Source organism: Vombatus ursinus, unplaced genomic scaffold (assembly GCF_900497805.2).
Source record: "Vombatus ursinus unplaced genomic scaffold, bare-nosed wombat genome assembly UNPS02014826.1, whole genome shotgun sequence".
In the NCBI taxonomy this organism is placed as follows: Eukaryota; Metazoa; Chordata; class Mammalia; order Diprotodontia; family Vombatidae; genus Vombatus; species Vombatus ursinus.
The window spans coordinates 11061275-11077428 of record NW_020954604.1 but is presented as its reverse complement, the minus strand read 5'-3'; the positions used below and the strand labels follow the sequence as shown (position 1 = coordinate 11077428).

Genomic DNA, 16154 nt, shown 5'->3' with positions numbered 1-16154 from the left:
TCACTTTCCAAAATGGTTTTTTACCAATTGACAGCTTCACTAACAATGCACCAATGTGCCTATCTTTCCACAACCCTCTGATTATTCCTATCTTTTGTCATCTTTGCCAATTTGCAGGGTGTGAGGTGAAACCTCAGAGTTTTTTATCTGAATTTCTCTCATTATTAGTGATTTTTAGCATTCTTTCACATGGTTGTTCATATTTTTCTATTCTTTAGAGAACTTTTTTTTCACATCCTTTGACTTATTTATTGGTGAATGGTTATTGCAGATCATAATGTTAGTTCTGGAAGTTCATACTAAAAGGGATATTGACATCTTGTAGGATGTCCAAATGAAGTTGACCAGAATTATGAGATGATTAGAGATTGAGCCATTCAAAGGTAGTTGAAGTAACTAGGGATGTTTAGTCTTGAGAAGAATTAGACAGAAGTGATTAGATTTACATGTCTTCAGAGGGCAGAACTAGGACCAGTAAGTGGGAGTTACAGGGACATTATTTCATCTTAACAAAAGATGTTGGTAAAGTTCTCTATTAAATTATAAGGTGCTCTGTCAATTGTTAATGTGATATAATGCTTTAAGGTTTTACATATATGATTTCATTTGATCTTCACAACCCTTTAAGATGGGTGGTATTTTCTCCATTTTACAGATGAGGAAACTGAGGGAGAGGTCTTGCCCAGGGACCTACAGGTAGATAACATCTGAGGCAGGATTCTAACTCACCTTACCTCCTAGCTGTCCAACACTGGAATGGCCTGTCTGAGTTTCTCAGTCACAGAAACTATCCAACCAGATTACGACTGATCTATCTGTGGGCATCCACGCACCAGGCAGGGAATTATACGGACTAGGATCTTCAGATCAAAGACAGGAGAACCTTGACCTGTCCATAGTCAAAACCTTTCCAGTTGTGCCAGCCTGCAAGAGTTCATCTTTTGGGAACAAAGGGTCATCTTCTGCCACAATGGCGGGGGTGAGTGGAAGACTTTAGCAGAAGGTGGCTCAATATAGTAAACTCTGTATTAAAACAGCGACGGGGTGGTGATGGCGGTGTGCCTGGGAGGCTTAAACACCCTCAAGAAAATGAACTCTACCCTTGTTTCTGTGATCTCCCATCTCTTTTCTACTTTCACCCCCAAGAAATGACACAAAGATACAACTTGAACACACCTTTTAATTCAGGATTGGGGATAGGGGCCAAGGATGGCATATGGAGGAAGTAGAATCAGGCAGGTTTTGGAGTAGAAAGTTAGATATCAAGGTTAGCTCAAGAAGTCAGAGTCGGGGAGGGGGAGGCAGCTCCAGGCTCAGGAGGGTGGGTCTCAAAGTAGCGGTCCAGCAGCATCTCCACTTCATTCTCTTCATAGTCCCACACCTGGAATCGTGTTCCATCAGCTGCACCCCGGATCATGGCTGAGAGCACTGGGGGAAGAGCAGAAGCAGAGGTGAGGCACAGCAGTGCCAGATGTCCAGACTCCAGCCCATTCCTGGATCCCCTTTTGGGGACGGGTCCCAGAGTCACTGTGAGTCTGTGACAGCACAGCTGCCTTCCAGCATTTCAAAAGATGCCGCGTGGACCAGGAATAAGGCCCTGGGCACAGGACCAGGAATAATAGCTGGAAACTAAGAAGAGGCAGAGCTTGACTCAGAGTTGGGACTGCTCACAAACGTCAGGGGCTGGGGCAGCTAGGTGGAGCAGTGGATAGAGCACCTGCCCTGCAGTCAGGAGGACCTGAGTTCAAATCCAGCCTCAGACACATAACACTTACTAGCTGTGTGGCTCTGGGCAAGTCACTTAACCCCCACTGCCCAACAAAAAAAAAAAAAAAAAAAGAAAAACAAATGTCAGGGGCTGTACCAGAGAGGTGGCAGATCACTCTTCAGGAAGGTCTTCAAGCAGGCCTGGGAGATCACTTGTCATGGATCTTATGGATGGTATTCTTCAGGTATAACACCATCTAGTTCCCTTCCCAACAGTCAATTCTATGCACATGGCTTTGGGGCTGTGATGAACAAATTGACCCAAACTGCCTGGACCTCCCCTTATGCTCCTGTCCCCCCAGGAAGGTAGGAATGGATGGCAGGGCAGAGGGGCACTCACCTCGGCCAGACTGAGGGCGAAACAGGCACAGAATTCTCTTGTTGAGGGCCACAGCCCGGCCCAGCTCATAGCCAACACCCAAGGAAGGCTGGGTCACTTCAGCCACCACAACTACAGAGAGACAAGCAGATGATGAGCTGGCTTGAAGTCACTCGAGTTCTTGTATGGAAGCAGAGAGGGCTACAGACTGCATAAGAAATGATACAGCACGTGTACAATTAAACTGAAGGCGGGACTATCATTCTTGTGGAAAGGTGTGTAGACAGCACACAGTCAACCTTGAAGGGAAAGGGCAAGAGACTCCCTGGATATAAGGGTAGAAAAATCCAAGAAACCTCCACCTTGTGCTTTCAAGAACTAGGAAACCAAAAGGGGCAAAACTCACCATCCGCCTGTTGCAACCAGGCCAGGTCTCGCTCATGAATGAGTCTGTCACCCCCTGCTGCCTCTTCCCCTGCAGAGATTGGGTGGACAAGTAGTCAGCTGAGTAAGGAGGCAAATTCACTCCCACCCTGTCCTTGGGTCCCTCTCCAATCATTATCCACAATCCCACTCAGTTTTCTTTCTTTTTTTTTTTTAAAGTTATACATGTACAATCACATTAAACATATTTCCACATTAGTCATGTTGTGAGAGAAGAATCAGAACAAAAGGGAAAAAATAAGAACTATGGAGTCTGAAGGCAGATCAAAGCATACTATTTTCCTTTTTGTTTGTTTTTTTCCTTCTCTTGTTTTTTCCCTTTTGTTCTAATTCTTCTCTCACAATATGACTAATGTGGAAATACATTTAATGTGATTGTACATGTGTAACTTTAAAAAACAGCCATAATGGTAAAAGAGCTCAAAATTCATATGATTCAGGGCTCTGTTGAAGGAACTAAATATAATTAACCCAGAGAAGGGAAGGCTTAGGAGAGAACATGACTAAAATTGAAAGGTTATCATATAGAAGATGGATTAGCCTTTTTCTTTTTGGTCTCCAAAACGTAGAACAAGGAGCAATGAGTGGATGTTGAGAAAAAGTAGATTTCAAGTCAATATAAGGAAAAAACTTCCTAACAATTAAAGCAATGAGCAGCATAGACTGATTTTCACTGTCACTGGAAGCCTCCAAGTAAGGTTAAATGACTACTCATTGAAGGCGCTGTGAAGATACAATGAGTGTAACTACATGACTTCTGAGGTTCTTTTCAAAACTGTTATGCTTACATTTTATTATAAAATTATATTCCTACTTTGTTTCTGACTATTCTGGCAATAGTCACTGAAATGTAAAAAAAAAAAGTTAGAACTGTTCTGACAAACATCACTATGAGATAATTGAACCTGAAGATAATTGAGGGAGTAGAAAGGCAATTAAATCCCAGTGTACAGAAAGAATTTGTAGATGTGGTTGCGGAATTAGTGTGAGCAATCTTTAAGACTAACATTGAAGAGAAGAACTCAATGATTGGAAATATGCAGATGTCTTACTTTTCAATAAAGGGAAACACATACATCACTGAAACAACTAGCAATTTGATGTTATGGCCAACAAAATTAAAGAATGTATTTTTAAAGACTGAGTTTGTGAGTCTCTACAAAGGCAGATGGTGATAACCAAGAGCCATCATGGGTTCAGTAAGAACAAATTATATCATATTAATTTCACTCCTTTTGTGATAGGGTCACTGGTCTGGTGGCCACTATAAGCTCCTTGAGGGCAAGGACTGTCTTTTGCCTTATTTTGTATCCCCAGCAATTAACACTGGCACATAGTAGGCATTTAATGTCTATTGAATGATTGTAGAAAGCAGATTTCAAGTCAGTATATGGAAAAAAAAATTTCCTTACTTTACAATAAGTACTTTACCCAGGCAGAGGGATTTGGCCATGAGCCATGGGTTATCTCACTTCTTCCAGTCCCCATTTATTAATAATAACTAACTACACTACATACATGTGCCAGGCACTGTACTAAGAGCTTTAAGAATAATAACTAATATTTATATAGCACTTACCACGTGCCAGGTATTATTCTACACGCTTTACAAATATTATTTCATTTGATCTTCAACAATCGTGGGAAGTAAGTGCTATTATTATCATCCCAATTTTACAGATGGGGACAGGGACTTGCCCAGGGTCACCCTGCTAGGAAGTCTCTGAGGCCACATTTGAAGTCAGGTCTTCCTGACTCCGGATCTGAAGCTCTACCCACTGCGACACCCAGCTGCCTCTAACTACCCAGACATCCATTGCCCTGGAGGCCTTGCAGGGGTCTCAGGATCCAGCAAGACCCAGCGCAGGAGCTCAGGCCCCTCCCCCAAACTAGGAGTCTCACACTGGGCAGACCAGACTCCGCCCCACGACCGCGCCTACGGTGAGGCCCCGCCCCTCTCTCCTCCAGCCAAGGCCCCGCCCCCTGCCACGCACCGCCCTGACTCCGCGGGGGAAGGGGAGGAAAGCGTCCCTCCCTCCTCCCCTCCCCCCGCCTTGCCGCACTGGGGCGAGTTCAGACCCCGCCCTCTGCCCCCAGGCCGGTCTCTCACCGCGCGCGCCCAGCTCGGCGGCCGCCACGTGCTCGGTGAGCACCGCCCCGAAGCGCCGCAGTCTTGATACGATGCGCCCGTAGAGGGCCCGATCCTGCCTCCCGCCCCGGATGCTCCCGCAGAAGTACAGGGCCCGCCGGCCCGGCGCCCCCGGCTCCCCCGGCTCCCGCGGCTCCGCCCCAGGGCCTCGCTCCCCACTCAGCTCCCGCCCTGGAGCCGATGCCGCCGCCATTCCCGCCTCCGGTACGCCCCCTACAGGCTCCGCCCGCTGCGTGGGCTACGGCACCGCCCCAGGGCACACGTGACTCCCCGACACGTGACCAGGCAGCCCTTGGCCCCTTCGTCTACGCCAACCTCCCCCCCTACTGTGAGTGTTGGAGGGGAAGGGCAAGGGGGGGCCGCCCTAAGAACTCCCCCGCCCCGGGCTACGCCCTGCGACCGTCATAACCACCGGCGCGCTGACACCTGCGTCTATGTGGGAGTGCGCACGTGCACAGCCCGCGGCTGTGGTGGGACCTGGGTTCGAGGAGACCCTGGCCACATCGTCCCTTAGCCTCTATGAGCCTCATTTTCCTTATCTATGAAATGGGGATAGGGCTGCTAGTTAGATGGCACGGTGGAGAGGGCGACGGCCCGGAAAAATGAAGATCTGCGTTAAAATTCGGCCTCAGACACTAGCTGTGAGACGCTGGGCAGGTCACTTCACCCTGTTTACCTCAGTTTCCTCATCTGTAAAATGAGCTGGAGAAGGAAAATGGCAAACCACTCCAGTATCTGCCGAGAAAACCCCAAATGGGGTCACAAGACTGAAAACGACTAAACAACAACCAAATGGGGACAGTAAAAACACCTGTTTTTCAGTCATTTCAGTCATGTCCAACTCTCCCTGACTCCATTTGGAGTTTTCTTAACAAAGATACTGAAGAGGTTTGCCATTTCCTTCTCCAGTTCATTTTACAGATGAGGAAACTGAGGCAAACAGAGTTAATTGACTTGCCCAGGGTCACACAGCTAGTAAGCGTCTGTAGATAGAGGGCTTTGCAACTCTTAATCTTCTCAATAGAAATCACAGTCGTGGAATTTTAGAGTTCAAGTGGGAGTTGTCTGGCCTACTATTCTCCTTTAAAGGCCTTCCTTTCTGTGACCTACCCCAACCAGTTTCTGCTTGAAGACCTCCAACAAGGGGGGAAACCATGCCCTCCTGAGGCAGCCTGCTTTATTTTTGGACAGCTCTTTTGGACATTGTTAGGAAGTTGTGTTGTTGTTTTTTCTGACACCAATACTGAATAGGTCTCTTTGTAACCCCTACCCATTGTTCTCTGTTCTTTCCTCTGGAGTCCAAATAGAACAAGTCTATTTATTCCCTCTTTGCCGGGGCAGGCTTACAAATACTAGAAGGGAGCTATCATGTATTACTTGACTATTTTGTTCCTCAAGCCCCACAACCATAATTTCTTCAACCAATCCTCAAGACCTTTAACCATCCTGTTTGCCCACCTCTAGACACTTTCCAGCTTATTAGTAGTGTCCTTCCTAAATTGCAAGGGCCCGGATATGTGAAGGCAGCTAGGTCATTTGTGGGATAGAGTGCTGGGCCTGGAGTAAGGAAGACCTAATTTCAAATCCTGCCTCAGATATGCACTAGCTGTGTTACCAGGCAAGTCACTTAAGCTTGTTTGCCTTAATCCACTGGAGAAGAAAATGGCAAACCAGTTCAGTATGTTTGCTATGAAACGGGGTCACAAAGAGTCGGACATGACTGAACAACATGTTCTAGGATCTGTGTTAAGCACTTTATAAATATGATCTCCCTTGATCTTCCCAACAACCCTAGGAAGTAAGTGCTATTATCATCTTCATTTTACAGATGGGGAAACTGAAGAGGACAGAGGTGAAATGACTTGCCCAGGGTCATACAGCTAAGAAATATCTGAGGCTGGATTTGAACTCAGGTCTTTGTGACTCCAGGTCCAGCACTCTATTTACTGTGCCTAATTCCTTATCACATTCTTATTCTTGAAAGCTTTGCTTCTCAAAACCCAAAATGGCATCAGCTTTTTTGGCTACCACATCACTCTCCTGACTCATTTGAGCATGTACAATACTAAACAACTCCCAGAGCTTCTTTGAATGATTATTGTCTAATCATCCTTCACCTAGCTTGTATTTATGAAGATGAATTTTTACCCAAGTATAAGACTTTACATTTATCCCTATTGAATTTCATCTTATTAGACTAATTTAATGCTCAAGCCTGTCATTTCCGTTATTATCATAGTGACAAGTATAGTACAGTGGAAGGAGTGCTGGATTTAGAGTCAGAAGACTTGAGTTCAAATCCCAGTTCTGGTACTACCCTGTCTGACCTTGCACAAATCATTTTCTCTTCTCTGTGTCTCAGTTTTCTCATCCATAAAATGAGGAGGCTGGTACTAGATGACCTCTAAAGTCTCTCTCTAGCTCTAAATCTATTATTTTATAATCCCATGGATTTACTCCTATGTGGACCTTAGTTTTCTGATCTGTAAAATGGGGAAGTTTTGCAAAAACTTGCAGATCTGCGAAAAAGAGAAGGACCAAAATTCAAAAAATTCTGTAGTTCTGTGAATCCATGCTAAAGAGACACAAAAAAAGACATAATATAAGAAAGTGGAATATATACACAGAGAAGAAACTGTGACATATCCATAATTACAATTCACATTTAGATAGTGCTTTAAAGTTTACAGAGTATTTTCCTCACAATAATCGTATGGTATAGGTTGCTTAATTATTCCTATTTTAACTTTTGCTTCAATGCTTAAAGCTTTCATCATTTCATTCCTGTGGATATTTCCTCCACTGGTCAAGATCATACCCCTCCCTGTCATGGGGTTTGGCCAGTAGAGTGCTTTGTGGAGTATTGCAGCACAGGGGAGAGGCTAAGCATCAGATCAGAAGGAGGTCCCAGACCCATACCAGGGCACTGAGAACAAGGGGCAGGAGGTGTCAGCTTGCAAGTCCCCAGCCTGAGCTATCCCTGAGATCCTGGAATAACACAACACTGAGTACCCTAAGAAAGCAGCAACAGGAACAGTCCAGACCTACCCTTCAGAAGTACGGAAAGCCCAGCCCTACTATTAAGTCTGAAGTTAGTAAGTCAACCAGAAGAAAGAGCAAACACAAAAGAATTCCATTATAAAGAGCTATTATGGTGGCAGGCATGCTCAAGACACAAACCCGGAAAAGAATGACTCCAAAACAGCTACAAGCAAAACCTCAAAAGAATACACAGCTTGGGCACAAATTCACCTAGAATTCCTGGACAAGATGAAGAAAGATTTTTTTTAATGAAATGGTTAAAAATGTTTTTATCAACGAAATGAGAGCTCTAAAGGAAAAAGTGGAAAAGAAATGAGAATTATGAAAGAAAGAATTGGAAAGGGAGTCACTAGCTTGCCACAAGAGGCAAAACCTTGTCCAAACAACAAACCTCCCTGAAAATTAGAATGGACCAAAGAGAAGCCAGTGATTCCATGAGGCAACAAGAAATATTATAAGAAGTCAAAAGATTGAAAATATGAAAGGAAAGGTAAGGTATCTCTTGGTAAAAAACAACTGACTTGGAAAAAAGATTGAAGAGAAAAATTTAAAAATCACTGCACTGCCTTAAAACTATGCTCCCCCTCAAAAGAGCCTAGATATCATGTTTTGGTGAATCTTAAAAGAAAACTGCCCAGATCTCTTAGAACCAGAGGGCAAAATGAGAATAGAAATAATCCACTGGTCACCTCCTGAAAGAAATCCCAAAATGAAATTTGGAAAGACATTATGGCAAAAATTTGGTTTCCAGATGATAGAGAAAATACCTCAAGCAGCCAGAAGGAAAGAATCCAAGTATGAAGGAGCCACAGTCAGAATTACACACAATTTAGGAGCTACCACTATAAAGGAGGAGTGAACCTGGAGTTTCAGAAGGCAAAGGATGTATGCTTACAGCCAAGAATAATTCACCCAGCAAAACTGAGAATTGGAGGGAGGTGGGGGTTGGGGTGGGGAGGGGGAGAATTGGACCTTTAATGAAATATAGATGACTCCCAAGCATTCTTCATGAGAAGACCAGAGCTTTGTACAAACTTTGAAGGTCAAACATAGGAGTGAAGAAAAACATAAAAAAGTAAACATGAATAAATAATCATAAGGGAATAAACAAGGATAAATTGCTTACTTCCAGTATGAGGGGATGATAACATGTGTCCCTTCTGAACCCTATTATCATTAGGGATAACAGAGGGAGTCTAATTAGACAGAAAACCTGGGATTGGTTCTATTATGTCCTGATCTTGAAAGGAAAGTGGAAAGAGAGGGGAAGAGAAGTACACTAAGGGGAAAATGGAAAGGAAGGTTAAGGAAAATTATCTCACATAGTTGAAGTACAAAAGCAGAAGTCTATACAGTAAGGAGTGGGACTGACACTTGAGCCTCCCTCTCATCTGAAGGAGGGAAAGATAAACATACACAAACATTTCAAGTGAAATACATTTCATTTGACAGGGGAAAAGGAACAGAAAGGCGAGAAGGGGAGAAGGGGAAACTGGAAATTAGAAGGGGCGTGGTTTAAGGGAAGGATTAGTCCTAAGGAAAAAACATTCTAAGAATGTACTCAAATTTTTATAGCTCTTTTTGAGGTGGTGAAGAATGGGAATCTGAGGAGATACCATAAATTGGGGAATGGGTGAACAAGTCATAGTTTATAAATATGATGGAATGCTATCAAGCTTTAAGAAGTGAAAATGAAGGAGATGGTTTTAGAGAAATCCAAGGAGACTTAAATGAATTGGTGTGGAGTGAAAGAAACTGAACCTGGAGAACAATCTATTTATTTAGTTTTAGTTTTCTACATTCACTTTTGTAAGATTTTGAGTTCCAAATTTTTTTCTCCCTCCCTCATCCCCTCACCCCCTTCCCCAAGACAGCAAGCAATCTGATACAGGCTATACACGTACAATCATATTAAACATATTTCCACATTAGTTGTGTTGTGAAAGAAGAATCAGAACAAAAGGGAAAAACCACAGGAAAAAAAAAAGAGAGAAAATAGCATGCTTTGATCTGCCTTAAGACTCCATAGTTCTTCCTCTGAATGTGGATAGCATTTTCCAGCATGAGTCTTGAAATTGTCTTGTATCATTGTGTTGTTGAGAAGAGCTAAGTCTATCATAGTGGATCATGGTACAATGTTCTAGTTCTCACTTCGCTCAGCATCAGTTCATGTAAGTCTTTCCAGGTTTTTCTGAAACCCTCCTGCTCATCATTTCTTATAGAACAGTAGTATTCCATTACATTCATGTACCACAACTTGTTCAACCATTCCCCAGTTGATGGGCATCCTCTCAATTTCCAATTCTTTGCCACCACAACATGAGCTGCTGTAAATATTTTTGTACATGTGTGTCCTTTTCCCTTTTTTATGATCTCTTTGGGATACAGACTTAGTAGTGGTATTGCTGGATCAAAGGGTATGCACAGTTTTATAAACCTTTGGGCATAGCCCAGGGAACAGTTTATGTAATGACAACAATATTGCAAAGGCCTACAACTTTGAAAGACAAACTCTAAGCAAAGTAAGGACCAACTGTGGTTCTAAAGCACTAATGATGCAATATGCTACCCACCTTGATAGAGAAGGGAAAGACTCAATGCAGAATGACACACACACATATATAATGAGACTATATATATAAAATAAGACACATAAGAGACATTTAATAATGAGACATGTATAATTAGACTGTATATAATGATATATATGTAGAGAGAGAAAGGGAGTTCTGTATAATGCAACATATGTGTTCCTAAAAATTACTGTTCTATGCAAAATTGAACAATAAAAACCACAGGGCTTATGGAAAAAATGGGTTTCAGGATACAACACTTCCAGCCATAGATGTTTCTTTTATTTTAGTAGCATTGTTTCTCGTGGTCTGAAATCTGAGTTCTTTTTTGCCTCGTGCTCAGGAGATAGCACATGTTCTTTCATTTCTTTCAAAATTTTTATTCTTTCAAGCAACTCCTCAATCCTTAAAGCTTTCTTTTTGCATACACTGCTTCTAGTTTTTTAACCAGAATGCTTAGGCATGTTTGAGATATTGAATGAATAGCCATACGTGTGTGTGTGTGTGTGTGTGTGTGTGTGTGTGTGTGACAAAGAGAGACAGAGAGAAAGCTCACAAATGCAAAAGATTAGCAAAACACAACTTTGTTAGATAACACATGCAGAAAACTAAGGTAGATGTTTGAGGTGTATATGTTTGTGCGTTTTGTGTATTTCTGCGTAGCTCAGAGAGCTAGGTGCAGTTTTCTGTGTTCACCTCGTATTTCTTGAGGATGAAGTCTGGCATAAGCAAACATGAAATTCATGTCATGCTCAAATTGTTCCTTAATATATCAATTGCAATGGAACAACTTTACGTTTTCAAAACAAGTGTTATAGCAGAACTGACTGTATATTATATATATATATACACATATTAATTTCCTTTTGTACATAGTCAATGTGGAAATTTGTTTTACTTGATTATATATGTTTGTGAAAGGTTTTTTTTTTTCATTAATTCTCAATTGTGGAGAGGATGGGTAAGGTGGGAGGGAGAGGTGTATTTTTACTGATAAAAAATACAGTTTAATTTTAAAAAGATCATGTCACCATCATACTTTAAAAAATTATGTTTTTATTTGTTTCAAATAGCAAAAATCTACCTTGTTATCCACCTATGAGAAAAAAAAAGCCGTTGCAAACATATATAATAAAAAAATTCCACATTGGAAGATCATTCTGCAATTTGAGTCTTTCTCCTCTTTTTTTATTTTTTTTTATTAATTTATTTTGATTTGTCAACAATCACTTCCATATGCTTTTGAGTTTAAAATTTTTCTCCCCCTTCCTCCCCACCACCCTCCCCAAGACAGCGCACAATCTGATATAGGCTATACATATACATTCCTATTAAACATTTTCACATTAGTGATGTTGTAAGGAAGAATTAGAACCAAGAGGAGGAACCACCAGAAAGAGGAACAAAACTCAACAGAAGAGAAAAAAAAATAGCAAGTAGTATGCTTCAATTTGCATTCAAATTCCATAGTTCTTTCTTTGGATGTGGATAGCATTTTCCGTCAGGAGGCCTTTGGAGATGTCTTAGATCCTGGCATTGCTGGGATCTTCCTTTTGTTGTTGTTGTTGTTGTTACTTTTTGGTGAGGCAATTGGGGTTAAATGACTTGCCCAGAGTCACACAGCACACAGCTACTTAAGTGTCAAGTGTCTGAGGCCAGATTTGAACTCAGGTCCTCTTGACTCCAAAGCTGGAGCTCTATGCACTGCGCCATCTAGCTGCCCTGAGTTTTCTCCTCTTGATCAGGAGTTGAGTAGCATGTTGCATTATTAGTCCTCTGAAATTGTAGTTGGTCATTACACTGGTAAGAGCTCCTAATTCTTTCAAAGTTATTTACCATTACCGTATTGTTGTCATTGTATAAATTATTCTCCTGGTTCTGTTCTCTTCTTCTTGCATCAGTTCATATGAGTATTCTCTGATTTCTCTGGAATCATCCCCTTCATAATTTCTTACAACATGGTAGTATCCCTTTATATACCATATATATTTATATATTCATTTATATACCATAACCTGTTCATCCATTCCACAATTTATAGGCACCCTCTCAGATTCTCATTCTTTGCCACCTCAAAAAGAGCTATACATATTTTTATACATCCTTAGTTTATTTTATTTAGGACTAATCCCTCCCTTAACCAAACCTCTAATTCTCTCCTCTCTTCTTCACTTTCCCTCCTATTTTCCTGTTGAATGAAAGGTATTTCAGTAGCCAGGTTTTTTGTGTGTGTGTATGTGTGTGTGTGTGCTCTTCCTTCCTTTGGCCAGTTCAGATGAGAGTGAGTTTGAAGTGTCGAGCTGCTTCTCCCATCTCCTTCTCCTTGTTTGTACAGATGTCTACTTGCACACCCTGATTATGTTAATTTTTCCTAATCTTCCTTCCCCCCTCCCCATCATGTATTCCACTTCCCCTCTCTTTCCATTTTCCTTTTAAGATCATCAGGACATAACAGAACCACTCCTAGGCCATGTCTATGTAGACTCCCTCTATGACCCCTAATTATGATGGAGTTCGGAAGGGACATTATATAATAAGTATTATATAATTACATGATATATATTATATATTAAGGACATTATGTAATAAGTAAGCAGTCTATCCTTGTGATTTCCTTTATGATTGCTCATTCATGTTTGCTTTTTATGTTCCTCTTCACTCCTACATTTGACCTTCAGAATTTCCACAAAGCTCTGGTCTTTTCATAAGGAATGCTTGGGAGTTCTCTATTTTATTAAAGATCTGTTCCCTTCGCTCATCCCTCTGCAGATTCTATTTAGTTTTGCTGGATGAGTTATTCTTGGCTGAAAGCACGCGTCTTTTGCTTTCTGGAATACTGGATTCCAGGTTCCCTTCTTCTTTATAGTGGTGGCTGCTAAATTGTGTGTAATTCTGACTGTGGCTTCTTTGTATTTGGATTCTTTCTTTCTGGCTGCTTTTGAGGTATTTTCTCTTTGACCTGGAAACCAAATTTTGGCCATAATGTTTCTGGAAGTTTCATTTGAGGATTTCTTTCAGGAAGTGACCAGTGGATTCTTTTTATTCCCATTTTGCTCTCTGGTTTCAAGAAATCTGGGCAGTTTTCTTTTACAATTCACTGATATCTAGACTCTTTTTGGGGGGGGCGTATAGCTTTAAGGTAGTGTAGTGATTTTAAAATTTTTCCTCTTCAATATTTTTTTCCAAGTCAGTTGTTTTTGCTAAGAGATACCTTACATTTCCTCCTATATTTTCAATCTTTTGACTTCTTTTAATATTCCTCATTGCCTTATGGAATCATTAGCTTCTATTTGGTCCATTCTAATTTTTAGGGAGTTTATTGCTTGGGCAAATTTTTGTACCTATTATGCCAAGCTATTAATTTCCTTTCCAATTTTTAAACTCTCATTTCTTTTCCTGAAGCTCTCTCATTCCATTTATAAATTTTTTTTTAATCCTTTAAAAAAAATCTCTTCCAAGTATTCTAGTTGAGTTTGTACCCAAGCTCTATATTTCTCTGAGACTTTGCTTGTAGATATTTTGGAAACATTCTTTTCTAGATTGACTCTTAAGCATGCCTGCTAAATGCTCTTTATAGTAGATTTCTTTTTTTTGTTTGCTCAGTCTTCCAGCCTACCTCTTGATTCTGGACTTGATGTTAGGGCCAGGCTCTGCCATACTTCTTTCTGGAGAGATCTGGGCTGGTCCTGTTGCAGGTTTCATGGGGGTATTGAATGTTATACCATTTCAAAATCTCATGGACAGGCTGGGGACCTTCAAGCTTTCAGTGCCCTCAACATGATCTGATTGAGGCAAAGTCTATTTGTTCCTCCCCCTCATACACACACACACATATCTGAGCTTTCCAAGTTCCTGACCTGAGTTTTGGTCTGAGCAATGGTAGCTTCTACTGGATTCAGCCCTTATCAGCTAGCTGGAAAGCTGTGTTGGTTCAGAGTGATGGAATTGTATGCTTGCCTTTGATCCAGGATTCCTGTCATGGTTGTATCTCTGTAGGCTGAGTTAAATGCTAGAACCAAGACCCTGTTCTGCTCCTGGAGTCTGAGCTACACTGCTGCTGCTTTCTTCTGAACTTCTTCCTTTCTTAGTATGCTGTGGCCAAGGCTTCTCTACCTAAGAACACCACACCCATGCACAGGGCCCCCTTCTGAGTCCACCCTGGCTCTGTGACTTAGAACTGGGTAGTGGGTAATAATGCTGCCAGTTGACAATTCTCCCCTAGTCAGTGTGCCCAAATATGGGTCTGGGGATGCCCTGATATGAGTCTGGGACTCCTTTTGCCCTGGTGCACAGCCTCTCCCTGGGCACCAGAGTACCATGGTCCTACTCATCCTCAGCATCCAAAAACCTCTCTGTCTTGCTCCCCAGCCAAGCTGGGCTGGACAAATGATTCACAGTGACTTTTTCTGGATTTATCCATCAAATTTGGTCTGATATATTTTCTAGATCTGTTTGGAGGAGTTTTGTGGAGGGGAGCTTGGCTCTCCTGCTTCCTATAATTCTGCCATCTTGGCTCTACCTCCCTCCTTCCCCTCTACACTTTAATAATTACATAGCAATAAGTTATTGTGGCCAAAAATTTTAAAAAATCATCTTCTTGTGGTTAACTATCTGGTGATAAGATCTTTTTTTTTTTTGCAAGGTAGTTGGGGTTAAGTGACTTGCCCAGGATCACACAGCCAGTTAAGTATCAAGTGTCTGGTCTGAGGCCGGATTTGAACTCAAGTCTTCCTGAATCCAGGGCTGGTGCTCAGTTATCCACTGTGCCACCTAGCTTCCCCTGGTAATGAGATCTTTACATTACAAATGAGGAAACTGAGGCCCAAAGAGGAAAAGTGAGAAACATCTCAAACCTGAGTCTTCTGACCCCAGACCAGTTCAGTGATAGTTCTACTATACCACAAATCCAATATGCTGCTAGTGATGATGATGGTAATGATGATAATGATGAAGGAGGAAAGTATCTTCACGAAAAAACAAAGTATTAATGAAATGCAGGATGCATTACACCAAGGCAGCTATAGAAAGATTACAATTTCCTCAGAAAAAGAGAAAGGGAATTGATAGATGTTTGTAGAACAGGTCAGAAACCTACAGAAATACTTTTAGAATACATAGGCATAACTTCACCAAGCAAAAGTAAAGGCTAATAACATTTACGTGTCATTAGATTTGTTGAATGGAACCAAAAGTGGTTTGCTGTCAGATAGAGCCTATGAAACAGCTAAGATCCAAGAACAAAATTTAAAAGTCCACCGTAGGTGACAGCCACAAGAACTCAGCCAGCAATAAATCAACAGAGAAGCAACAAACAGATGGTTGAGCCATGAGGATTTATTTGTGGAAATGGAAGGGTCTTTGATGGCAATTCAGGCCCAGATTATTGCCATGAGAAATTACAGAAGATTTATCCTTAAGGAGCCCAGACTTAGAGATCAAATGTAGATTATACTAAGACACTAGAACCTATTCAACACATTACCACAGGTTTTAAAATTTTAGCATCTGAATAACTAGAAAGACTTGACTTAGTGTCTAGAATTAGACATCAGAATCTTACTTTCATGGACAGACAGATAACAAGTCCCCAGACTACAAATACAGACCTTGCCTGGATATAATTTTGATCCATAAAACTCCAATATAACATTTTAAATCACCATACCAAATGCTCATAATCTCTCAGCTATATTGAATGAAAAGCTTACAAAACGTAGAGACAATGTAGGGAAACAAAATCATGGTGGACTCAGATGAAGTACGTTACCACCCTTTTGTCTTGTCTGCTACTAGAGAATCCTTTCAGTGAACCTCCATAGGATGATGAGCTTATATCTTAATACTTATTTTCAACCACAAA

The 16154-nt window shown here is 41.4% G+C and overlaps 1 protein-coding gene across 1 annotated transcript; it reads right to left on the bottom strand.

The window, feature by feature from the left end:
• Positions 1 to 1160: 1160 nt before the first annotated feature.
• On the bottom strand, positions 1161 to 4872 carry DNPH1 (2'-deoxynucleoside 5'-phosphate N-hydrolase 1). The gene is made up of 4 exons (XM_027838362.1): positions 4641 to 4872; positions 2493 to 2561; positions 2108 to 2218; positions 1161 to 1428 (listed from the first exon to the last, which is right to left on the bottom strand). The coding sequence occupies exons 1-4, from the start codon at positions 4870 to 4872 to the stop codon at positions 1274 to 1276; spliced, it is 567 nt and encodes a 188-aa protein (XP_027694163.1). The 3' UTR covers positions 1161 to 1273.
• Between the last annotated feature and the right edge of the window lie 11282 nt (positions 4873 to 16154).